Source organism: Erpetoichthys calabaricus, chromosome 4 (assembly GCF_900747795.2).
Source record: "Erpetoichthys calabaricus chromosome 4, fErpCal1.3, whole genome shotgun sequence".
Taxonomy (NCBI): Eukaryota; Metazoa; Chordata; class Cladistia; order Polypteriformes; family Polypteridae; genus Erpetoichthys; species Erpetoichthys calabaricus.
Window position 1 is genome coordinate 323,644,574 of NC_041397.2, and position 26,011 is coordinate 323,670,584.

Sequence of the window (26,011 nt, forward strand, 5' to 3'; positions counted from 1 at the left end):
CACTCAGACACTTGAACCTTTGCTCCTGTCTGTGCAGATCTCATCTTCATGACGCTCATTTCTATTTCTCTTATTTTGATCTTCTTCTTCTTCTTCTTCATTCTCCCAGTATGTCCTCACAAATTCCCAGTCCACGTGGTGCACCTGCCCAGTAAGTTCACTCTGATTCTGGTCACTCCTGGTTGGGGTCACTAAGTGCAGGGCCTCTCCCAGTAGCAGGTACTGAACACAAGCAGGATGGACAGGCCATCACAGAACGTCCACACTCAGGGGGTCTAACTGACCACCTCAGCGGCTCAATATCTTAAAACATCAAATAAGAAAAGAAGAAAACTGTGAAGGAAAAACTACTGAGAGAAAAGGAGGAAACACATGTGGACCCCCAGTTCTTCTCCCTGTCCTAAACATGTCACTTGTCACTGAGGTTTGACCTCGGCAGGCTAAGCTGGTGCAGGACGTGACGTCAGGCTGAGTCTTCAAGGCAGGCGTCCTGAGCACATGGCGGACCACCGCAGACCCTCACGGTTGTCCCCTTCACTCAGATGACTTTCTTCTCATGAGGACACTAAAGATGTCCCCTCAGTGACTGTGACATGTGTTGAACCCGAGTCTCTGTGGCCTGTAGACCCACTAAAGCTGTGTGCTGTATGAGCCAATCAGTGATCTGAGTTCAGCAAATGTTACAAACATCAGGAAAAAACGACTGACATGCGGCATTATGGAATAGGAGGAGTGGCCAACATTAAAGGAGATGGGCATGGAGGAGTTATTATGGGATATCAGGGTACAGAAGGAGTGGATTACAAAAAGAATCAGCAAATGTTCAGTCAGGAAAAAAGGAGAAGAAGAAGTGAGAGCTGGAAATGAAGAAGAGAAACCCAAAGAGATGAGTGACACGGCCTCACCAGCAGAGGGCAGGACTTGGGGACCTACAGGACATTCAGATGTCTTATAAGACGTCCTGGACTGTCAGATGAACACGTCTGATCACCTTGAGAGAACTTCCTCCATCACAATCCTGATAATAATGAGTCTATGAACAATAATAAGGACAAGACTGTCACCTGACGTCACCACTGAGCTGCTTGTATTTGTCCCATCTCGCTTCTCGTTCTTCAGATCTCGTTTTGTCCACCGAATACGTCCGAAAGTGTGAAGTCAGCATCACTAATGGGCTTTGGCTGACAGTTGTGATTTGAACTCACATCCTCTGATTTGATGTCATTTAACATTTTCTCTGAATATTTACTGACTGACTTGTCACAGCACATTCATCCTCATCATCGTTTTCTCGAATGTTATTCATAGTTTCAGTTCAGTTCAATTTATTGTCACTCTTGTCTTTATGTCACTCAAAGTGCTGTGACCTCCTTGCTTTGTCTGTGTCCAGGTGGTCATTCAAGGTGACACAGTGAGTCAGCGGTGGGATCTGAACTGGCGTCACTGTGGTGGTCAGGCCTATCCCTGAGCCACTGGGTCACACTGTCTGAGGTGACACGTGAGCTTTGACAGAGCAGATGGCAGACTTGTGTTACTTTTGGTGGAGGTTTGAGATTTCAATTCTTGTGAAGGTCCTGCCATCTTTAGCCCACCCACTTGTTGTCTATTGGCCTGTCCTGTCTGATTTATTGACAAAGATGGCAAATTAAATCACAAACAGATGAGCTGATGATGTCAACAAGAGGGGGACAAAAATGGCAGTCATGTGACACCCAAAGGTGGCAGGGCTGTTCATTTCTAACACCCAAGAAGAAGCTCAAATACAAAGAGGAAAGAATCAGAAAACCCCAAATAGACCTGTGATGGTCCGAGAGGAGCTCAGGGTCATCTGGAATTCAGCAGCTCAGCTCATCATCATCAGCCTGTGAAGATCAGGAAACAAATCCAAAGAACAAGAACATCCCATAATAAACTAAGAAAATGTGACGAATGTGACGAGAACATCAAATAAGTGTCTGTTCATAGCCCAGTCCCTCATCACACACACAAATCCTTCTAAAGGCTCAAGTGAAGACCCCCATAGCAGCCTGTTTGATGGGTCCTGCTTCTCGAGGTCCGACCACTTGAACCTTACAGTCTGATGGCCAACGTGTTCTGTGATTCTCTCAATGCTGTCCTCAGGTCAGACTAATAGATGTCAGTATTTTGGATTACACACACACACACACACACACACACACACACACACACACACACACACACACACACACACACAGTCCACATAAATGTCACCTTATTTAATAAAAGACACCACAGACCACCTGTCACCACCATCTCAGCCAAAGCCACTAAGCCCTCGTGTGCTCCTCGTCACCTCGGCAGACCAGCAGCTGCTGTTGTTCCCAGTTTGACACTCCAGTTCACTTCCCGTGGCCTCAAGTGTCCATCATAATCCTCAGCACTTTCTATTAGTTTCTGATTTCAGTTGTCCCACCTTGTGACCCTTAGTGACAAAGTGACATTTGCTCAGCCCCTCTCTGACGTCACTTTTCTGCTCCTGATGTCCACGTGCTCCTCTGTTGGTGTCCTGCACATCAGACTTGTGACGTGACCCCATTGTCGTGTATTCTACCCTCACAGCTCGAGTCTCGCCTGTTTTTTAGACAAATCGTCACTTGATTGATGACAATGGTGTCACCCTTTATTACAACGCTGGCACCTTGAACAGGGGACATGTCCTCATTTAAATGTTACAAAGTGTCTGCAGACATCGGCCTTAACCAGTGTATCCTAATGTGACATCGAGAACACAAATGACCAGGGGTTCTAAACACGGGGACAGCTGTAGTGAACACCAATACTCTTTAATGTCACACACGTCATTGTCATTGTCACAGAGTGACGTTTTTAGGATTTATTTAGTAACGTGTGTTATGTTTTATTGTTTGCCCTGAAGAAGTCATTGAGAGAATCGCGTTGGCCCTCAGACTGTGAGGTTTATGTGGTCGGACCTCGAGAAGCAGGACCCCTCAAACAGACTGCCAGGGGGGCTTCACTTGTGTCTTCAGAACTAAAAGGATTTGCTTGTGATTTAGGACTGAGCTAAGAAGAGACGATTGTTTGGTTTTCTTTCACATTCTGTCATACTCTGTCTGTTTATTATGGGATGTGTTGTTGTTCTTTTGATTTGTTTCCTGATATTCACAGGTGAGTTAATCCTGGTGGTCCGGACTGCTGAATTCCTGATGATTCTCGTCCTTTTCTGAGCCCCTGACGTGTTCTTCTTGTGATCTTCTGATTCTTTTCTCTTTCGGTGGCCCAGCTGCTGTTCTTCTTGTCTTTTTATTCTTTAATTCTCCGTGTGGTTTGATGTCACCGAGATGTCAATTGTGTCATTTCTAACACCTACCAGCAGATGGCAATGCTAGCAGGTCACTCTGCCATTTTGATCTGAATGGGCAGCACAGTCAGAGGAGAGCTGGGAGTGGACAGCAGTGGTCAGCAGTAATGGGGGTCACTTCACAGTCCACTCAGACCACCTCTGTGCCTAGGGGACTGGACTTTGGGATGCTGAGTGTCCATTCAGAGCTCGTCCACTGGCTTTATTACAAATTAGGAGAGAAATAAGAAAACTGAGGTCACAAGCAGTGAGGCCTTTAGTGGACTGAGGTCAGATGGTCAGTGGCACCGGTCAGCATGTGACGTGTGAGTGTCAGAAGTGTCACATGTCAGTCCTGTCCACCCTGTCCATTATGTCACTAATCATACAGTCAGTCCAGTCTTTGTCACAATAGACAGACAGAGGGTCCTCATCGTCTAAGTGGTCTGACATCAGGAGAGCCCACCATGACAGACACTCAAGTGTCGCGCTCTCCAATGTCCAGCAGTGACCGGCGTGTCCAACAGGAATCTGTGGATGGGGTCCTGCAAATCAGTCAAAGCCCCTCCATGTGCTGAGTCCTAAGTTACAGACACAAATCCAAGGTGGTCCCTCCGCTGTCCTCGGCTTTGACAAGTCTGTCTGGACCCTCGAGTGCAGGACACTGTCAGCCTCATGTCTTTCACATTCCTGTCCAGTGTCCACATGTCACTTTGAATGACGTGTCACCAGTCAGTGTGGCTGGAAGGCAGAAGACGCTGTCAGGTATATAGCGCCTTACCTTATAAGGACAGCAGTGGTCTCAGGGTCAAAGTGCATTTCAGTGAAGACGACGCAGTCATTGAGCCCTTGTGCTGTGTGTCCTTCTGTCTGTCTGTCTGTCCTCACTCGTCTCTCTTCTTCTTCACAGGTTGTACTCTTGTGGTCTCACCTCGGCCTGCTGCTCAGCTCTCTCCTCGGTCCTCTCGTCTCCAAACTCACAGCTGACATACCTGAACCTGGACAACAACAACCTGGGAGATTCAGGGGCTCGTCAGCTGAGTGAGGGGCTCAGGAGTGACAACTGTAAATTAAAGACACTGGAGTGAGTAAAGAGGGGGAGGGGTGGGGGGTGTGAATGTGTTATTGATGGGCGGGCTGATCACATGACAGCACACGGAGTGACCAGAGTGACAGTGACAAGTGGAGCTGACTGAGGTGACAGACAGGAAGGACAACAAAGATAAGGAGAGGCAGACAGAGGAAGACGAGGAGGACCTGCTCTGTCAGATGAGACCACCTACTTCAGCACCGGATCCCATCTTCACCACTCTTCTCAAATCCTGCCTTCATGTCCTAATCCTGACTGTCGTGACAATAATAAATTCATCCTGTGACACAGGCTCTGTGCCAGCGACCCTGAAGGTCTCTTCTGTATCCCCCCCATTAGGACAGTCTGGTCTTGATGTGGCAATGTGAGATAAAAAGTCTCAGTCCATCACTCACTTCTCTATTCTGTCTAAAGTTCTCAAGAGTGTTGTGGCCTCCCAACTCATCGTCACGTAACTGATAATCAGCTGAGAGCAGACACTTTTAAAAATGTAGGATCTCAGCAGGATAACACGACATGTCACACAACAGGTGTCACCTCAAGGTGGCTCATCTAACATGACGGTGACTTCAGTAGACACCAATGGCTGCATGTCCAGTCCAATAAAGCACTTCTGGGATGAGCTGGAACTGCAAGTGAGGAGCAGAAATGTGAGGCTGAGAAGTCTGAAGGACTGCATGATGTCAACATGGAGACAGAAATCCATAAGGAGCAGTTCATGTGTCTTAGGGGGTCAACGCCTTGGTGAATTCAGGCTCTTTAGAGACAGAGGAGGCCTACCTGGTATGCCTAATAAAGTGGCCACTGGGTGCCCCTGCAGATCTTGAGCACTTTGCTCGTCTCCTGCACACCCGCTTTACACTCTTTAGACCAGCGGCCATGTCTTTGTGCACACGTCATCATCTGCACTCACACTCACTCACACTCTTTGTGTCTTCTGCTCGTCTCTCCTTGTCGTCCCTCTCGTGTTCCCCATAGCAGGTTTGTCCCCCGCATGTCCTTTTATCTGACACCCCACCAGCTGCCCCTCACACTCACACACTTGAACCTTTGCTCCTGTCTGTGCAGATCTCATCTTCATGACGCTCATTTCTATTTCTCTTATTTTGATCTTCTTCTTCTTCTTCTTTATTCTCCCAATATGTCCTCACAAATTCCCAGTCCATGTGGTGCACCTGCCCAGTAAGGTCACTCTGATTCTGGTCACTCCTGGTTGGGGTCATTAAGTGCAGGGCGTCTGCAAGTAGCAGGAACTGAACATTTACATTTACATCATTTAGCAGACGCTCTTATCCAGAGCGACTTACAACAGTGTTTGTTAGTTTTTTCGCATACCCCTTGGGGTCAGAGCGCAGGGTCAGCCATTTTACAGCGCCCCCTGGAGCAATTACAGGTTAAGGGCCTTGCTCAAGGGCCCAGCAGAGTAGGATCTCTTTTGGCAGTGATGGGGATTCGAACCGGCAACCTTCGGGATACCAGCGCAGATCCTTAGCCTCAGAGCCACCACTCCACTACACAACACAAGCAGGATGGACAGGCCATCACAGAGGGTCCACACTCAGGGGGTATAACTGACCACCTCAGCGGCTCAATACCTTTAAACATCAAATAAGAAAAGGAAGAAATCTGTTAAGGAAAAACTATTGAGAGAAAAGGAAAAAACACATGTGGACCCCCAGTTCTCCTCCCTGTCCTTAACATGTCACTTGTCACTGAGGTTTGACCTCGGCAGGCTAAGCTGGTGAAGGACATGACATCAGGCCGAGTCTTCAAGGCAGGCGTCCTGAGCACATGGCGGACCACCGCAGACCCTCACGGTTGTCCCCTTCACTCAGATGACTTTCTTCTCATGAGGACACTAAAGATGTCCCTTCACTGACTGTGACTTTTGTTGAACCCAAGTCTCTGTGGCCTGCAGACACACTAAGGCTGTGTGCTGTATGAGCCAATCAGTGATCAAAGTTCAGCAAGTGTTACAAACTTCAGGAAAAAATGACTGACCAGCGGCATTATGGGATAGGAGGAGTGGGCAACATTAAAGGAGATGGAAATGGAGAAGTTATTATGGGATATCAGGGGACAAGAGGAGTGGAGAACAAAAAGAATCAGCAAATGTGCAGTCAGGAAAAAAGGAGAAGAAGTGAGAGCTGGAAATGAAGAAGAGAAACCCAAAGAGACGAGTGACACGGCCTCACCAGCAGAGGGCAGGACTTGGGGACCTGCAGGAATGGCTGTCAGCAGACACTCAGATGTCTTATAAGACGACCTGGACTGTCAGATGAACATGTCTGATCACCTTCAGAGAACTTCCTCCATCACAGTAATATGAAGATTAATAATAATAAGGACTAGACTGTCACCTGACGTCACCACTGAGCTGCTTGTCCTTGTCCCATCTCGCTCCTCGTTCTTCATATCTCGTCGTGTCCATCGATTTCATCTAAAAGTCTGAAGTCAGTGTCACTGATGGGCTTTGGCTTACAGCTGTGATTTGAACTCACGTCCTCTGAGTTGATGTCATTTAACGTTTTCTCTGAATATTTACTGACTGACTTGTCACAGCACATTCATCCTCATCGTCGTTTTCTCAAATGTCATTCATAGTTTCAGTTCAGTTCACTGTATTGTCACTCTTGTCTTTATGTCACTCAAAGCCCTGTGACCTCCTTGCTGTGTCGGTGTCCAGGTGGTCATTCAAGGTGACACAGTGAGTCAGCGGTGGGCATCACAAGAGGGGGACAAAGATGGCAGTCATGTGACCCCCAAATGTGGCAGGGCTGTGCATTTCTAACGCCCAAGAAGAAGCTCAAATACAAAGAGGAAAGAATCAGAAGACCCCAAAGAGAACTGTGATGGTCTGAGAGGAGCTCAGGGTCATCTGGAATTCAGCAGCTCAGCTCATCGTCATCAGCCTGTGAAGATCAGGAAACACATCCAAATAACAAGAACATCCCATAATAAACAAACATAAATGTGACGAATGTGACAAGAACATCAAATAAGTGTCTGTTCATAGCCCAGTCCCTCATCACGCACGCAAATCCTTCTAAAGACTCAAGTGAAGCCCCCCATGGCAGCCTGTTTGAGGGTCCTGTTTCTCGAGGTCCGACCACATGAACCTCACAGTCTGATGGCCAACGTGTTCTGTGATTCTCTCAATGCTGTCCTCAGGTCAGACTAACAGATGTCAGTATTCTGGAGTACACACACACACACACACACTCCACATAAATGTCACCTTATTTAATAAAGGACGCCACAGACCACCTGTCACCACCACCTCACCCATAGCCACTAGGCCCTTGTGTGCTCCTCGTCACCTCAGCAGACCAGCAGCTGCTGTTGTTCCCAGTTTGACAGTCCAGTTCACTTCCTGTGACCTCAAGTGTCCATCACAATCCCCAGCACTTTCTATTAGCTTCTGATTTCAGTTGTCCCCCCTTGTGACCTTTAGTGACAAAGTGACATTTGCTCAGCCCATCTCTGACTTCACTTTTCTGCTCCTGATGTCCACGTGCTCCTCTGTTGGTGTCCTGCATAACAGACTTGTGACGTGACCCCATTGTCGTGTATTCTACCCTCACAGCTCGAGTCTCGCCTGTTTCTGATACAAATCGTCACTTGATTGATGACAATGGTGTCACCCTTTATTACAATGCTGGCACCTTGAACAGGGGACATGTCCTCATTTGAATGTTCAAAGTGTGTGCAGACATCGGCCTTAACCAGTGTATTCTAATGTGACATCGAGAACACACAAATGACGGGGGTCCTAAACATGGGGACAGCTGCAGTGGACGCCAATACTCTTTAATGTCACACACGTCATTGTCATTGTCACAGAGTGACGTTTTTAGGATTTATTGAGTAACGTGTGTTATGTTTAATTGTTTGCCCTGAAGAAGTCATTGAGAGAATCGCGTTGGCCCTCAGACTGTGAGGTTTATGTGGTCGGACCTCGAGAAGCAGGACCCCTCAAACAGACTGCCAGGGGGGCTTCACTTGTGTCTTCAGAACTAAAAGGATTTGCTTGTGATTTAAGACTGAGCTATGAAGAGACGATTGTTTGGTTTTCTTTCACATTCTGTCATATTCTGTCTGTTTATTATGGGATGTGTTGTTGTTCTTTTGATTTGTTTCCTGATCTTCACAGGTGAGTTAATCCTGGTGGTCCGGACTGCTGAATTCCTGATGATTCTCGTCCTTTTCTGAGCCCCTGACGTGTTCTTCTTGTGATCTTCTGATTCTTTTTTCTTTCGGTGGCCCAGCTGCTGTTCTTCTTGTCTTTTTATTCTTTAATTCTCCGTGTGGTTTGATGTCACTGAGATGTCAATTGTGTCATTTCTAACACCTACCAGCAGGTGGAGATGCTAGCAGGTCACTCTGCCATTTTGATCTGAATGGGAACCTCAGGTCAGAGGAGAGCTGGGAGTGGACAGCAGTGGTCAGCAGTAATGGGGGTCACTTCACAGTCCACTCAGACCACGTCTGTGCCCAGGGGACTGGACTTTGGGATGCTGAGTGTCCATTCAGAGCTCGTCCACTGGCTTTATTACAAATTAGGAGAGAAATAAGAAAACTGAGGTCACCAGCAGTGAGGCCTTTAGTGGACTGAGGTCAGCTGGTCAGTGGCACCGGTCAGCATGTGACGTGTGAGTGTCAGAAGTGTCACATGTCAGTCCTGTCCACCCTGTCCATTATGTCACTGATCCTTTTTGTGACAGCCCCAAGCTGCATTTAAAGAAAAGTCAAATAATTCCAAATATGTCATATACAGTGTTAAGTGATCAAGTAACCAGAGCAAATTATTATTATTGCTCAAAGTACAGCAGCATAAATTGTTATTGCACCTGTTAATGAATAGTACATTACATATTCTATATTGTATTACATTAGTATATTGAACTTTACCAGTATAGCTTATTGCACATGTTCAATTAAAAATGAGCTCAGACTGAGGAGATTCAGAGTTCAGAAAGTTTATGACAGATGGGAGAAAGCTCTTTGTTAGTCTGTTTGTGCCTCCACGGATTGACTTAAAGCGTCTGCCTGACAGGAGGAGCTCAAACAAAGAATTTCCAGTATGAGTTTTGTCCTTCAGAATGTTTTTGGCCAGCAAGTCTTATACAAGAGTTCAAGTGATGGCAGTTCAGTCCCAATAATGGCCTCTGCTGTTTTTACGACCCGCTGTAGGGCTTCTTTAGCAGCCTTGGTGCAGCTGTTGTACCTGCAGGTCATCATGCAGTTAGTTAAGATGTTCTCTATAGTGCATCTATAGAAATTAACCAGCAGCTTCTGGGGGAGGTCAGCTCTCCTTAGCTTCTTGAGAACATAGAGGCGTTGTTGTGCTTTGCCTATTATAGCCAAGTTGTTGTCAGCCCAGGACAGGTCCTCTGAGATGGTGACTCCTAGAAAATTCAAGCTGGAAACTCTCTCCACAGGATCTGCATTGATTGTTATCGGACTGTGATTGGTCTTTTTACTGGTCCTAAAGTCCAGAATAACTTCTTTGGTCTTTTTGGTATTTAAGACCAGATTGTTGGTGTTGTACCATGCTGTCAGATTCTGAACCTCTTCTCTATATGCAGCTTCACTGTTGTCTGTTACAGGCCCGATGACAGTCGCATCATCTGCAAATTTAACAATAATGTTTGATTGGTGGATGGGTTGACAGTCATGGGTGAAAAGTGCATAGAGAAGGGGACTTAGTACACATCCTAGTGGCACACCAGTGCTCAGGGTAAGGGTGGAGGATGTGTGTTTGCCCATCCTGACAGACTGGGGGCAGTTGGTGAGAAAATCCAGTAACCAGTTGCATATGGACGGAGCAAGTCCTAGTGCATAGAGTTTTTGGATCAGCTGGTTAGGTATGATGGTGTTAAATGCAGAGCTGTAGTCAATGAAGAACATCCTAACACAGGTGTTGGGCTTTTCCAGGTGCGAGAGAGCAGCATGTAGAGCCACACAGATGGCGTCCTCAGTTGATCTGTTTGACAGATAGGCAAACTGGTGTTGGTCTAAATCAGCTGGGATGGAGGCTTTGATGTGGGTGATTACCAGTCGTTCAAAGCACTTTGCAATGACAGGGATGAGAGTGACTGGTCGATAGTCATTAAGGCAGGTTATCCTCGGTTTTTTGGGAACAGGTACAATGGTTGTGGATTTTAGGCACAAGGGGACTACACCTGAGGAGAGAGAGAGGTTGAATATGTCTATAAATACCTAATTGGTCAGCGCAGGCCTGGAGCACACGTCCTTACACATTATCAGGACCTGCTGCCTTCCTTGTATTGATGTTTTCGAGTTCCCGCCGCACATCATGTATGTGTACAACCACAGGCTATGAGTCTCTGGTCAGCTCAAAGCTGACTGAAGGCTGGTTATTGTCCTTGTCAAACTGTGCAAAGAAACTGTTAAGTTCCTCTGCTAGGTTGGCATTGTTATTGGCCAGTGTGTACTGTACGTCATTTTTGTTTTTGTAATCCATGATTAATTGGATGCCTTGCCACATCCGCTGTGAGTCTGAGTTACTGTCAAAGTCCTTCTCAATCCATTGTTTGTACATTAGCTTAGCAGACTTGATGCCCTTCTTGAGGTTGGCTCTGGCAGCTCTACAGGCTGAGGTGTCTCCTAATTTAAAGGCTTTGTCCCTTTCCCTGAGCAGCTGTTTGATTTCACTATTCATCCATGGTTTCTCATTTGGGTAGACCTTAATTCTTTTGTTGACAGTGACATTGTCCAAACAGCAATTAATATATGACAGCTTAGATGAAGTATATGTCTCTACGTCTGTCTGATGAAAAAATATATTCCAGTCTGTTTGTTCAAAGCAGTCCTGGAGTTGGCAAATGGCAGCTTCAGGCCAAACTTTAACAGTCTTGCTAATTAGATTAGTACTGCTGATAAGGACTTTTTGCGCTGGAACAAGAGACAAAGAGAGATGATCAGACTGGCCGAGGTGGGGCGTGGAATGACCTTATAGGTCAGTCCAGTCTTTGTCACAATAGACAGACAGAGGGTCCTCATCGTGTAGGTGGTCTGACATCAGGAGAGCCCACCATGACAGACACTTGAGTGTCGCGCTCTCCGATGTCCAGCAGTGACTGGCGTGTCTAACAGGAATCTGTGGATGGGGTCCTGCTAATCAGTCAAAGCCCCTCCACGTGCTGAGTCCTCAGTTACAGACACAAATCCAAGGTGGTCCCTCCGCTGTCATCGGCTTTGACAAGTCTGTCTGGACCCTCGAGTGCAGGACACTGTCAGCCACATGTCCTTCACATTCCTGTCCAGTGTCCACATATCACTTTGAGTGACTTGACACCAGTCATTGTGGCATGAAGGCAGAAGACGCTGTCAGGTATATAGCGCCTTACCTTATAAGGACAGTGGTGGTCTCAGGGTCAAAGTGCATTTCAGTGAAGATGGCGCAGTCATTGAGCCCTTGTGCTGTGTGTCCTTCTGTCTGTCTGTCTGTCTGTCTGTCTGTCTGTCTGTCTGTCTGTCTGTCCTCACTCGTCTCTCTTCTTCTCCACAGGTTGGGGTTTTGTGGTCTCACCTCGGCCTGCTGCTCAGCTCTCTCCTCGGTCCTCTCGTCTCCAAACTCATGGCTGACTGAACTGGACCTGAACTTCAACAACAACCTGAGAGATTCAGGGGTTCATCAGCTGAGTGAGGGGCTCAGGAGTGACAACTGTAAATTAGAGACACTGAGGTGAGTAAAGAGGGGGAGGGATGGGGGTGTGAATGTGTTATCGATGGGTAGGTTGATCACATGACAGCACATGGAGTGCCCAGAGTGACAGTGACAAGTGGAGATGACTGAGGTGACAGACAGGAAGGACAACAAAGATAAGGAGAGACAGAAAGAGGAAGACGAGGAGGACCTGCTCTGTCAGATGAGACCACTGTGGGAACCAGCCCAGACACAGACAGGTAGACATGTTGTTTCACCACACACACATTTATTTTACAACTAATATTTACAATTTCAGTGCACAAACCCAGTGCCGCAGCACCAATCACCCCTTCAAGTCCTGGCCCACACACAATGCCTTGCTCAGTGTTCAGACCGCCTCCACTCCTCTCCTCTGAGCTCCGTCCACTTCCACCCGACTCCAGCCATGAATGGAGGGAGGCGGCCCCTTTTAACCACGCCCGAATGGGCTCCAGCTGCTTCCTGAGGAGCCTCCGCCGACACACCCCAGTGTGGCGGAAGCACCAGCTGTTTAACTGGAAGCCCTCCGGGTGTCCCTGATCCTCTTCCCCCGAGCACTTCCTGGTGTGGCAGAAGTGCTGAGGTCCAGGGCTCCCAAGGCATTGGGACGCCCCCTGGTGGTGACCACGGGCCCCTACAGGGTTGGGCTTCCAAGCCCTCTACTCATGGCCCCAAACACAACTAGGGCGGTCGCCCTCTCGTGGTCTGGAGGAGGCACAAGCACTCTTCTGGTCCTCCTGGGCATTCCGGCTGGGCACCACATCCAGCCACGTGCCACACCACCTACTTGAGCACTGGACCTCATTTCTACCACTCAAATCCTGTCTTCATGTCCTAATCCTGACTGTTGTGACAATAATAAATCCAACCTGTGACACCGGCTCTGTGCCAGCGACCCTGAAGGTCTCTTCTGTATCCCCCCATTAGAGCATTCTGGTCTTGATGTGACAATCTGAGATAACAAGTCTCAGTCCATCACTCACTTCTCTATTCTGTCTAAAGTTCTCAGGAGTGTTGTGGCCTCCCAACTCACCATCACGTAACTGATAGTCAGCTGAGAGCGGACACTTTTAAAAATGGAGGATCTCAGCAGGATAACACAACATGTCACAGAGCAGGTGTCACCTCAAGGTGGCTCATCTAACATGATGGTGACTTCAGCTGACACCAATGGCTGCACGTCCAGTCCAATAAAGAACTTCTGGGATGAGCTGGAACTGCGAGTGAGGAGCAGAAATGTGAGACTGAGAAGTCTGAAGGACTGTGTGACGTCAACATGGAGACAGAAATCCATAAGGAGCCATTCATGTGTCTCAAGGGGTCAACGCCTTGGGGAATTCAGGCTCTTCAGAGGCAGAGGAGGCCTACCTGGTGTGCCTAATAAAGTGGCCACTGGGTGCACACGTCATCATCTGCACTCACACTCACTCATCACTCTTTGTGTCTTCTGCTTGTATCTCCTTGTCGTCCCTCTCGTGTTCCCCATAGCATGTCCTTTTCTCTGACACCCCACCAGCTGCCCCTCACACTCACACACTTGAACCTTTGCTCCTGTCTGTGCAGATCTCATCTTCATGACGCTCATTTCTATTTCTCTTATTTTTATCTTCTTCTTCTTCTTTATTCTCCCAGTATGTCCTCACAAATTCCCAGTCCATGTGGTGCACCTGCCCAGTAAGGTCACTCTGATTCTGGTCACTCCTGGTTGTGGTCACTAAGTGGCAAGGCCTCTCCCAGTAGCAGGTGCTGAACACAAGCAGGATGGACAGGCCATCACAGAGGGTCCACACTCAGGGGGTCTAACTGATCACCTCAGCGGCTCAATGTCTTTAAACATCAAATAAGAGAAAGAAGAAAACTGTGAAGGAAAAACTACTATAGAAAAGGAGGAAACACATGTGGACCCCCAGTTCTCCTCCCCCTCCTAAACATGTCACTTGTCACTTAGGTTTGGCCTCGGCAGGCTAAGCTGGTGCAGAATGTGACGTCAGGCTGAGTCTTCAAGGCAGGCGTCCTGAGCACATGGCGGACCACGGCAGACCTTCATGGTTGTCCCCTTCACTCAGATGACTTTCTTATCATGAGGACACTAAAGATGTCCCCTCAGTGACTGTGACGTGTGTTGAACCCAAGTCTCTGTGGCCTGTAGACACACTAAGGCTGTGTGCTGTATGAGCCAATCAGTGATCTGAGTTCAACAAATGTTACAAACATCAGGAGAAAACGACAGACATGCGGCATTATGGGATAGGAGGAGTGGCCAACATTAAAGGAGATGGAAATGGAGGAGTTATTATGGGATATCAGGGGACAGAAGGAGTGGTGAACAAGAAGAATCAGCAAATGTGCAGTCAGGAAAAAAGGAGAAGAAGTGAGAGCTGAAAATGAAGAAGAGAAACCCAAAGAGACGAGTGACACGGCCTCACCAACAGAGGGCAGGACATGGGGACCTGCAGGACTGGCTGTCAGCAGACACTCAGATGTCTTATAAGACGTCCTGGACTGTCAGATGAACACGTCTGATCACCTTGAGAGACCTTCCTCCATCACAGTCCTGATAATAATAAGAATATTAATAATAATAAGGACAAGACTGTCACCTGATGTCACCACTGAGCTGCTTGTCCTTGTCCCATCTCGCTCCTCGTTCTTCAGATCTCGTTGTGTCCATCGATTTCATCTAAAAGTGTGAAGTCAGCGTCACTGATGGGCTTTGGCTTACAGCTGTGATTTGAACTCACGTCCTCTGATTTGATGTCATTTAACGTTTTCTCTGAATATTTACTGACTGACTTGTCACAGTACATTCATCCTCATCATCGTTTTCAGTTCAGTTCCCTTTATTGTCACTCTTGTCTTTATGTCACTCAAAGCCCTGTGACCTCCTTGCTGTGTCGGTGTCCTGGTGGTCATTCAAGGTGACACAGTGAGTCAGCGGTGGGATTTGAACTGGTGTCACTGTCGTGGTCAGGCCTGTCCCTGAGCCACTGGGCAAACTGTCTGAGGTGACACGTGAGCTTTGACAGAGCAGATGGCAGACTTGTGTTACTTTTGGTGGAGCTTTGAGAGTTCAAAGCTTGTGAGGGTCCTGCCATCTTTAGCCCACCCACTTGTTGTCCATTGGCCTGTCCTGTCTGATTTATTGACAAAGGTGGCAAATGAAATCACAAGGACATGAGCTGCTGATGTCAACAAGAGGGGGACAAAGATGGCAGTCATGTAACCCCCAAATGTGGCAGGGCTGTGCATTTCTATGGCCCAAGAAGAAGCTCAAATACAAAGAGGAAAGAATCTGAAAACCCCAAAGCTAACAGTGATGGTCTGAGAGGAGCTCAGGGTCACCTGGAATTCAGCAGCTCAACTCATCGTCATCGGCCTGTGAAGTTCAGGAAACAAATCCAAAGAACAAGAACATCCCATAATAAACAAACATAAATGTGACGAATGTGACAAGAACATCAAATAAGCATCTGTTCATAGCCCAGTCCCTCATCACACACACAAATCCTTCTAAAGGCTCAAGTGAAGACCCCCATGGCAGTCTGTTTGAGGGGTCCTGCTTCTTGAGGTCCGACCACATGAACCTCACAGTCTGATGGCCAACGTGTTCTGTGATTCTCTCAATGCTGTCCTCAGGTCAGACTAACAGATTATCAGTATTCTGGAGTACACACACACACAGACACACACAAACCACATAAATGTCACTTTATTTAATAAAGGACACCACAGACCACCTGTCACCACCATCTCCCAAAGCCACTAAGCCCTCGTGTGCTCCTTGTCACCTCGGCAGACCAGCAGCTGCTGTTGTTCCCAGTTTGACAGTCCAGTTCACTTCCTGTGGCCTCAAGTGTCCATCATAATCCTCAGCACTTTCTATTAGTTTCTGATTTCAGTTGTCCCACCTTGTGACCCTTAGTGACAAAGTGACATTTGCTCAGCCCCTCTCTGCCGTCACTTTTCTGCTCCTGATGTCCACGTGCTCCTCTATTGGTGTCCTGCACATCAGACTTGTGACGTGACCCCATTGTCGTGTATTCTACCCTCACAGCTCGAGTCTCGCCTGTTTCTTAGACAAATCGTCACTTGATTGATGACAATGGTGTCACCCTTTATTACAATGCTGGCACCTTGAGCAGGGGACATGTCCTCATTTGAATGTTCAAAGTGTGTGCAGACATCGGCCTTAACCAGTGTATTCTAATGTGACATCGAGAACACACAAATGATGGGGGTCCTAAACATGGGGACAGCTGCAGTGGATGCCAATACTCTTTAATGTCACACACGTCATTGTCATTGTCACAGAGTGATGTTTTTAGGATTTATTTAGTAACGTGTGTAATGTTTTATTGTTTGCCTTGAAGAAGTCATTGAGAGAATCGCGTTGGCCCTCAGACTGTGAAGTTTATGTGGTTGGACCTCGAGAAGCAGGACCCCTCAAACAGACTGCCATGGGGGGCTTCACTTGTGTCTTCAGAACTAAAAGGATTTGCTTGTGATTTAGGACTGAGCTATGAAGAGACGATTGTTTGGTTTTCTTTCACATTCTCTCATATTCTGTCTGTTTATTATGGGATGTGTTGTTGTTCTTTTGATTTGTTTCCTGATCTTCACAGGTGAGTTAATCCTGGTGGTCCGGACTGCTGAATTCCTGAATATTCTCGTCCTTTTCTGAGCCCCTGACGTGTTCTTCTTGTGATCTTCTGATTCTTTTCTCTTTCGGTGGCCCAGCTGCTGTTCTTCTTGTCTTTTTATTCTTTAATTCTCCGTGTGGTTTGATGTCACTGAGATGTCAATTGTGTCATTTCTAACACCTACCAGCAGGTGGCGATGCTAGCAGGTCACTCTGCCATTTTGCTTTGAATGGGCAGCTCAGGTCAAAGGAGAGCTGGGAGTGGACAGCAGTGGTCAGCAGTAATGGGGGTCACTTCACAATCCACTTAGACCACCTCTATGCCCAGGGGACTGGACTTTGGGATGCTGAGTGTCCATTCAGAGCTCGTCCACTGGCTTTATTACAAATTAGGAGAGAAATAAGAAAACTGAGGTCACCATCAGTGAGGTCTTTAGTGGACTGAGGTCAGCTGGTCAGTGGCACCGGTCAGCATGTGACGTGTGAGTGTCAGAGGTGTCACATGTCAGCCCTGTCCACCCTGTCCATTTTGTCACTGATTTTGTCACAATAGACAGACAGAGTGTCCTCATCGTCTAAGTGGTCTGACATCAGGAGAGCCCACCATGACAGACACTCGAGTGTCGCGCTCTCCGATGTCCAGCAGTGACCGGTGTGTCTAACAGGAATCTGTGGATGGGGTCCTGCAAATCAGTCAATGTCAATGTCATGTCCATTTATTTATATTACACATTTAAAACAACATAGTAATGCTGTGGCCAAAGTGCTTTACAATAATAGACTAAAAGAAAAACAAAATAATTAACTTAAAACATAAATAGAAATAAAATATATGAACATAAAATAAAATACATAATAAATAGAAGTAATGTTATATACATGAAAAAAAAAAGAATAGAAGTAATGTAATATAATCACAAAGAGGAAGCCATCAGTATTACTTAAGGTCATGGAATGCAAGTGAGTAGAAATGAGTCTTTATTCTTGTTTTGAACAGTTCAATTGTAGACGACTCCTTTATGTGATGAGGTAAAGAGTTCCACAGGCGAGGAGCAGCAGCTGCAATAGCCCCGTCTGTCCCCCTTAGTTTTACACTTGGTACGAGGGACAACCAGAGACAGCTGACCAGAAGATCTAAGCACTCTAGATGGCTGATGTAAAACACACAATTCAGATAAATAGGCAGGAGCAAGCCCATGTAAAGATTTAAAAACTAGCAGCAAGATTTTAAAATCAATTCGAAAACTGACAGGCAGCCAGTGTAAAGAAGCTAATATCGGAGAAACAGAGTCAGACTTTCTTGCCCAACCAGATAATGAGTGGCAACATTTTGGACCAACTGTAACCTGCGTATCAGGGATTTGCTAATCCCAGAATACAGCGAGTTGCAGTAATCAAGGCGAGAAAAAATAAACGCATGAGTAGCTATCTCAAGATCCCTAGAAGATAAAAAAGGCTTTATCTTACCTAATAAACGAAGCTGGAAAAAGCAACTCTTGACTACAGAATTTACTTGTTTCTCAAAAGAGAGGTTACTGTCAAAGGTAACACCAAGACTGCGGACTTCAGGTTTGGAAAAGACAGAGAAAGAGCCGAGAAGTCCAAGACCAATTTGGGCTTTAGCTGATGGACCCACTATAAGCGCCTCCATTTTATTTTGATTTAGATCAAGAAAATTATTAGCCATCCAGGATCTTAGTTCAGACAGTCAGTTGTGGAGTTGATTTGTTGTAGAGTTGCAGACAGGAGTATAAACCTGATTATCATCAGCATAGCAGTGAAAAGAAATGTTGAATTTCCTAAAAATAGATCCAATAGGGTGAAGGTATATGGAGAATAAAAAAGGACCCAAAATGGATCCCTGAGGAACACCACATTTAAGAGGAGCAGTAGATGAAGAAGAGGAATTAAAAGTCACTGATAAGTGTCTACCAGTTAAATATGACCTGAACCAGTTAAGAGCAGCCCCTTTGAGCCCAACAAGATGTTCAAGCCGCATCAGCAATATTTCATGGTCAATGGTGTCAAGGACAGCGGACAGGTCAAGGAGGAGAAGGACTGCCGCATCACCTGAGTCAGTAATAAGAGAGATATCGTTGAACACTTTCAGGAGTGCTTTCTCAACACTATGATAACGCCTAAAGCCAGATTGGTAGATCTCAAATAAATTATTGGAGTCAAGGTGATCGACCAATTGATTATAAATAATTCTTTCTAGAATTTTAGCCAGAAATGGCAATTGGGAAATTGGACGAAAATTAGCTAAAACTCCAGGGTCTAATTCTGCCTTTTTTAGACGGGGATGGACTGCAGCATGTTTAAAAAAATGAGGGCACAACTCCCTCACTAATAGAATCACTGATGATGGCTAATAAGGGTGGGCCCAACACATTAAAGGCTTCCACTAAGAGACGTGGTGGTACAATATCCAGAGGACTGGGGGCTGGTTTAAGGGTATCAATAGTTCTTTTTAGCTGTGAAAGTGAGACTAGATCAAAGGATTCTTAAGACAATGTCATGATTAACAGTAGAAAGTTCATAGCCTGTTTGAACAATGCCACGGCAGATAGTATCGATTTTGCTGACAAAGAATGATAGAAACTGCTCACATGAATGAACAATACTATTTGATCCCATCGCAGTGTGGGGGTGAATGGCCGCATTAATTGAATTAAATAAAACCCTAGGATTCTTTGAATGACGGGATACTAAATCGGCAAAGAAGTCTTGTTTCGTTTTCTTAACTTCAGCCTGGAAATTGAAAAGAGAAGTCCTGAAAATCTGTTTAGAGACAATCAGTCCATCTTTTTTCCAACGCCGTTCAGCAGTTTGACAGGAGCGGCGCAGAGATCGTGTATTTTCATTAAGCCAGGGATCAGGTCTACCCTTATTACTGCGTATCTTGGGCGGAGCAATTGAGTCTAAAATCATTTTACAGGAAGAGTTAAATTTTACGACAGAATCATCGATACCATTATTTTGGTCATGCACATAAAGACTAGAGAAAATGGTTTTAAAATCAGATACAGTAATCCCTCGCTATATCGCGCTTCGCATTTCGCGGCTTCACTCCATCGCGGATTTTATATGTAAGCATATTTAAATATATATCGCATATTTTTTGCTGGTTCGCGGATTTCTGCGGACAATGGGTCTTTTAATTTCTGGTACATGCTTCCTCAGTTGGTTTGCCCAGTTGATTTCATACAAGGGACGCTATTGGCAGATGGCTGAGAAGCTACCCAACTTACTTTTCTCTCTCTCTTTCTTGCGCTGACGTAGGGGGGTGTGAGCAGGGGGGCTGTTTGCACACCTAGACGATACGGACGCTCGTCTAAAAATGCTAAAAGTTTATCTTCACGTTGCTACCTTCTGTGCAGCTGCTTCCTGAAGCGACATGCTGCACGGTGCTTCGCATACTTAAAAGCTCGAAGGGCACGTATTGATTTTTGATTGAAAAACAAACTCTGTCTCTCTCTCTCTCTCTTTCTCTGCTCCTGACGGAGGGGGTGTGAGCTGCCGCCTTCAATAGCTTTGTGCCGCGGTGCTTCGCATACTTAAAAGCCAAACAGCCCTATTGATTTGTTTGCTTTTTTCTATCTCTCTGACATGATCTGCTCCTGACACGTACTCCTTTGAAGAGGAAGATATGTTTGCATTCTTTTAATTGTGAGACGGAACTGTCATCTCTGTCTTGTCATGGAGCACAGTTTAAACTTTTGAAAAAGAGACAAATGTTTGTTTGCAGTGTTTGAATAACGTTCCTGTCTCTCTACAACCTCCTGTGTTTCTGCGCAAATCTGTGACCCAAGCATGACAATATAAAAATAACCATATAAACATATGGTTTCTACTTCGCGGATTTTCTTATTTTGCAGGTGGCTCTGGAACGCAACCCCCGCGATGGAGGAGGGATTACTGTATAACAGAAGAATTTAAAAAGCACGAGCAGAGTGGCTATTAGTCGGGACATCAACAGTAATATTCAGATCCATCATTATAGAAAAGTGATCAGTAAAAGAAACATCACATAAATCAATATTATTAACTGAAATATCACGAGTAAGAACGAGATCAAGGGTGTGACCGAGAGAGTGGGTTGGCGTATTAATATGCTGTATAAAATCAAATGAGTTCAATAGTGATAAAAAGTCATTGACCAAAGGTTTCGATTGACAACAAACGTGAATGTTAAAATCACCAACAATAAGAACTTTGTCATGAGAGAGGGTGATATCAGCCAAGAGATGGAGAATTCAGAGATGAAAGTATCATTAATTACAGGAGGTCTATAAACCACGGCAAACAGCAAAGAAGGGGACCTGCACACTTCGAAAAGTTGGAGTTCAAAGTTGCTAAACGGACCCCTTGTAAGGCTCTGACACAAGAACATACTTTTAAAAATATCGGCAATGCCACCCCCCCACGACGAGTCAGGCGAGGAGAGTTTAAAAATGAGTAACCTGGTGGAGTCAAGTCAGTAAAACAAGAAGAGTCACCATTTAAAATCCCAGTCTCAGTGATGAAGAAGAAATCCAGATTATTTGAGGTAATAAAGTCTTGCAGAATAAAAGTTTTATTAGACACTGATCTCACGTTCAAGAGAGCAGCCTTGATAGACGAAGAGCTCACTGCAGGATGAGCACGGGTGAGTGTGCGAAGATTAGCAGTGTTTACTACTCGATTGCAGGCCAAGGAAAAGTGATGCTGTCTTGAAATGGAGAGATTAAATCTGGTGTCCAGCGCCCATAAACCAGTGATGGAGTCCTGAGTAAGAGAAGATGGGTCATAAACGACTCGCAGGCATCGGAATCAAAGCTCTGGGACTTGAGTCGGCGTTGTTTAACTGCAATTCTGGCTCTTTTCCCACGATGGCGGCGGGTGTGTTTGCATCTCCGAGGGGCATTCAGCTCACTGATACAGGTGAACACCGGCGTCCAGGTGAAGAAGTCAGGAGATGTGTAACAGGTGTCTGGTCACACTTACAGGTAATCTAACTTAGACACATTTAAATATCCGACTACGCCACCCAGTTTTATTAAGAGACTGGGAACTCCTGAAATTTACCAATAATAGCACACAGGTTTCTTTAAATTGGGCGGTGAGTAAACACACAATGAAAGACACAACAGAAATTTCAGAAAAAAACAACAGTAAGTTCTATTACACAAGACAATATAAGGTACATTAACCCCTTAACCGCCCTCTGCCGGATATATCCGGCACCGTTGTTTTATTGCTAACGCCATACTGCCGGAATTATCCGGCACATTTGCCTGTGGTTATATGAATGCCTGGGAAGTAGTATAACTGACGGTTTGGCGTGGGTATTATTACTACGTTGTATTTCGACAAGTCTGTGGTTGTTTTGGCCGGTCATGTGACGTGATTCGCATGTAACAGCTGTGAATATGGCGAAACGTAAACTGACTTCAAGTGAGGCTTTGCAGGCGATTTTGGACAGTTCTGATCATGATTGTAGCAGTTCTGAAGAAGATTTTAGCGACAGTGATGAGCAGCAACGTGCGCTGCATGATACTGTGAATGAAGACGCATCGGATGACGGCGCTGAGTGGGTGTATCCCCAGCATCTCAGCTGGGCTGCTGCCCGTGGTGAACTACCTTTTCTGCATTCGTTTGAGGGAACGTGTGGCTTTACTGTTGATGTAAACAATTACACTGCTGAGCAGTTTTATGAGCTGTTTGTGTCACCTGATTTGATCAGACATTTTGTTCATCAGACAAATCTGTATGCAGCACAGTTTATTGAGAAAAATCCCAATTTACCTCCACATTCCCGTGTTCGTGCTTGGTTTGACACTGATGAAAAACGAAATGAAAAAATTCATTGGGATTTTGATGTTGATGGGAATAATCAGAAAACCAGATATTGAGATGTACTGGTCTACAGATGCTATGTATGCAACACCTATTTTTGCAGCTGTCATGACACGTAACCGATTCTCTTTGCTGCTGAAATTCTTTCATTTGAATGACAACAGCAATGAGCCAGATAAGAAAGATCCAAACCGTGACCGCTTGTTCAAGCTACGTCCTTTGATTGATCATTTATTTGAAGCATTTCAGTTGCCCTACATGCCAGGACCGTCAGTTGCAGTTGATGAAAGTTTATTGTTGTGGAAGGGCCGCTTACAGTTTCGACAGTATCTACCATTGAAAAGGGCACGGTTTGGTATCAAGATGTTTTGCTTAGCTGAGAATTCAGGTTACATTTATAGATTTCGTGTATACACTGGCAACTTGCACAACATTTAGTGGTCAATACTGCTTGAATAAATGTAAAAAATGTAAAAAAAATGTAAAAAAGTAAAAAAACGAAAATTGTTCAGATTTCGCCTGGCGTGGGGAATATTTAGGGAGTTGGCGGTTAAAGGGTTAAAAAGATAAACGAACATAACAGAACCTAAACATATCAGGAATTAATTTCCTTTTTTAAAAGGAAAACACACAGTCCACACTCTAAAAGTCCATTAAAAACAAGAATCGGAGGATACAACCTTTAGTGGTGCAGAGTCCAAGTTGCTCACTGTGTTACCCCAACACTTAATCGTTCAACTGTCCACGGATGCACTCTGTTCACCGGACACTCGTTTCCCAACAGAAGTTTTGTCAAACCGTTGAATCCCTGTCAGCGTCTCTTCGTCGTTCCTTTTTTTCCACTCTGGCTCCTTGTGTTGCTGTGACCTAGGCACACCTCATTTCTCGTTTGCTTGGTCCTCTCATGCGGCTTCCCTCTCTCGTTGGACCCACAACTGGTGTCTCCTTGTGGAGCTGTCTCTTCCTCCCTGGAAGTAAATGTTGCCGCCCTTGTGCCTCACATTGTGTCAGCCAGGTACCCTCGTCTGCCTACGAGCCCTTGTGCTCTGTCCGAGTGTCTTGGCAGCGTTCTCAGTGGATCATCTCCCCCCCTCTCTTCTCCTGCTCAGGAGTTTAAATCTCCTTCAGTCCCTGCTGTTGTCAGTCCTGGACAATCAGTTTAATCAATGGCACATCTAAATTTCCTGGTTTAACAATTAATGAAAACACAAATTAACAAAATGTATTGTTACCAACCATTAATGAGTACAGATATGCTGATTAGAAACCAATATTGTCAAACATGTTAATTTCAGGTAAATACAGACATCCCCCAAGGAAGGAGCAGTTCTGTTATCACAACTTGGTATTTGTTTGTATACTCAACCAGCCAGACTTCAAAGCGGTGACTCCTTTGCAAGACAGCAAATACCTACACAGACAACCCTGACACAATCAGTAACTGGATTATCCAGGAAATCGAAAAACAAGGTCCCCCTCTGACAGATGAATAAAACAAAGGTGGAGGTTCACAAAAAATCCAATCAGGAGATGAAAATTGAGAGGAAAGCAAGCCAGAAAATATGTTTAGTAAAGAGTCACAATCATAGGAGAGTGGCCATTAGGATAAACTAAAACATAAAAACAAAGTTAAAACATAGACTAGCGAGACGAGCAGATGGCCAGCCACCCCAGTCGGCGCCATCTTTATTCTCAAAAACAAAGTCAAAAACAGACAAAGTCCATCCGAGTCCTCAGTTAGAGACTCAAATCCAAGGTGGTCCCTCCGCTGTCATCAGCTTTGACAAGTTTGTCTGGACCCTCGAGTGCAGGACACTGTCACCCTCATGTCCTTCACATTCCTGTGCAGTGTCCACATGTCACTTTGAGTGTTACAGGAAGGTAGAAGACGCTGTCAGGTATATAGCGTCTTACCTTATGAGGACAGCGGTGGTCTCAGGGTCAAAGTGCATTTCAGTGAAGATGGCGCAGTCATTGAGCCCTTGTGCTGTGTGTCCTTCTGTCTGTCTGTCTGTCCTCACTCGTCTCTCTTCTTCTCCACAGGTTGGACTCTTGTGGTCTCACCTCGGCCTGCTGCACAGCTCTCTCCTTGGTCATCTTGTCTCCAAACTCACAGCTGACATATCTGAGTCTGAGCTACAACAACCTGGGAGATTCAGGGGCTCGTCAGCTGAGTGAGGGGCTCAGGAGTGACAACTGTAAATTAGTGACACTGGGGTGAGTAAAGAGGGGGAGGGGTGGGGTGTGAATGTGTTATTGATGGGCGTGCTGATCACATGACAGCACATGGAGTGACCAGAGTGACAGTGACAAGTGGAGCTGACTGAGGTGACAGACAGGAAGGACAAAAAAGATAAGGAGAGACAGACAGAGGAAGATGAGGAGGAGGAGGAGTGTGAGATGGACAAGAAGTAGAAGAAATGGACAGCAGCTGAGTGTCCAGCCAGAGACAGGGGACAAGGACACGGGGGGGATCAGGACAGCAGACAGTGTGGACAGGAGGAGAGGGGGACATGACAGTCTGAGGGTCATTTCGATCAAACAAGAAAGAGCAGAGCAGCAGACGGGGGGATCAATGGACAAGAGGAAGAAACAAGATGGAGGATGAGAGACGAGCAGGAGACCAAATGAGAGAAGACATGAGAGTGAGGAGGAGAAAATGAAGAGAGACGTAGCACTAGAGAGACAGACAGGAAGTGACCACAGGGGAACAGAGGGGGCAACATCACGTCAACTGGACAGATCACCTTCTTTATGAAATGTGACGCGACCAGCAGGCCTTCAGAGGATGTTGACCAATCGGTGAGTGGACTGAGTGACTGACAGGCCGACACACAAGTCATGTGACTTAGATGAGCAGAGACACTGAGAGGAATTCTGGGTGACATCAGGTGGCGTGTCAGTGTGACAGTCCAGTGTGTGTGTGGCACACCCTGCTGTTTGTAACTCACACTTGTGTCTCCTCACAGGCTGGAGAACAACGGGATCAGTGAGAGTGAGGAGAGGAACATGAGGTCAGTAGAGGAGGAGCTGAGGAGGTCTGGATGTGAGATGGATATCTACACAGGAGAAGACCCGCAGTGGTGATCAGTCTGACCCCGTCAGTGACGGAGCCCCCCATCCACTCTCCCCTAAATTCTCCTCTTTCTTCTTTTTCTTCTCCTCTCAGCTCTGCTCCTCATTTAATAAACTCTCCATGTCCCCTCAGCCTGTGTGCTCCTCCTTTAACGTCACTTTTATTTTTAACACTTTGAGACCCTCAACTGGTGACAAAACTGAAGCAGACTTGGACCTACAGACCCCGGAGTTTCACCACTAGAGGCAGTAAAGCAGTGGGGGTCATCCTGTAAAAAGCCCCCCAAGTCGCTTGTCCCACCAAGGAGCAAAGAGAGGTGGACAGTCCAGCAGTGT

The 26,011-nt window shown here is 46.0% G+C and overlaps 1 protein-coding gene across 1 annotated transcript in view; it reads left to right on the forward strand.

Moving 5' to 3' along the window:
* Positions 1-25,807, forward strand: part of LOC114643530 (protein NLRC5-like) — a 1,801,805-nt gene extending 1,775,998 nt beyond the window's left edge. Inside the window, exons 22-25 of the mRNA XM_051925774.1 lie at positions 4,230-4,403; positions 11,944-12,120; positions 24,644-24,817; positions 25,570-25,807. Of these exons, the coding sequence (XP_051781734.1) occupies positions 4,230-4,403; positions 11,944-12,120; positions 24,644-24,817; positions 25,570-25,687 (643 nt within the window). The 3' untranslated portion in view covers positions 25,688-25,807. The remainder of the gene's footprint in view (positions 1-4,229; positions 4,404-11,943; positions 12,121-24,643; positions 24,818-25,569) is intronic.
* Positions 25,808-26,011: the final 204 nt, after the last annotated feature.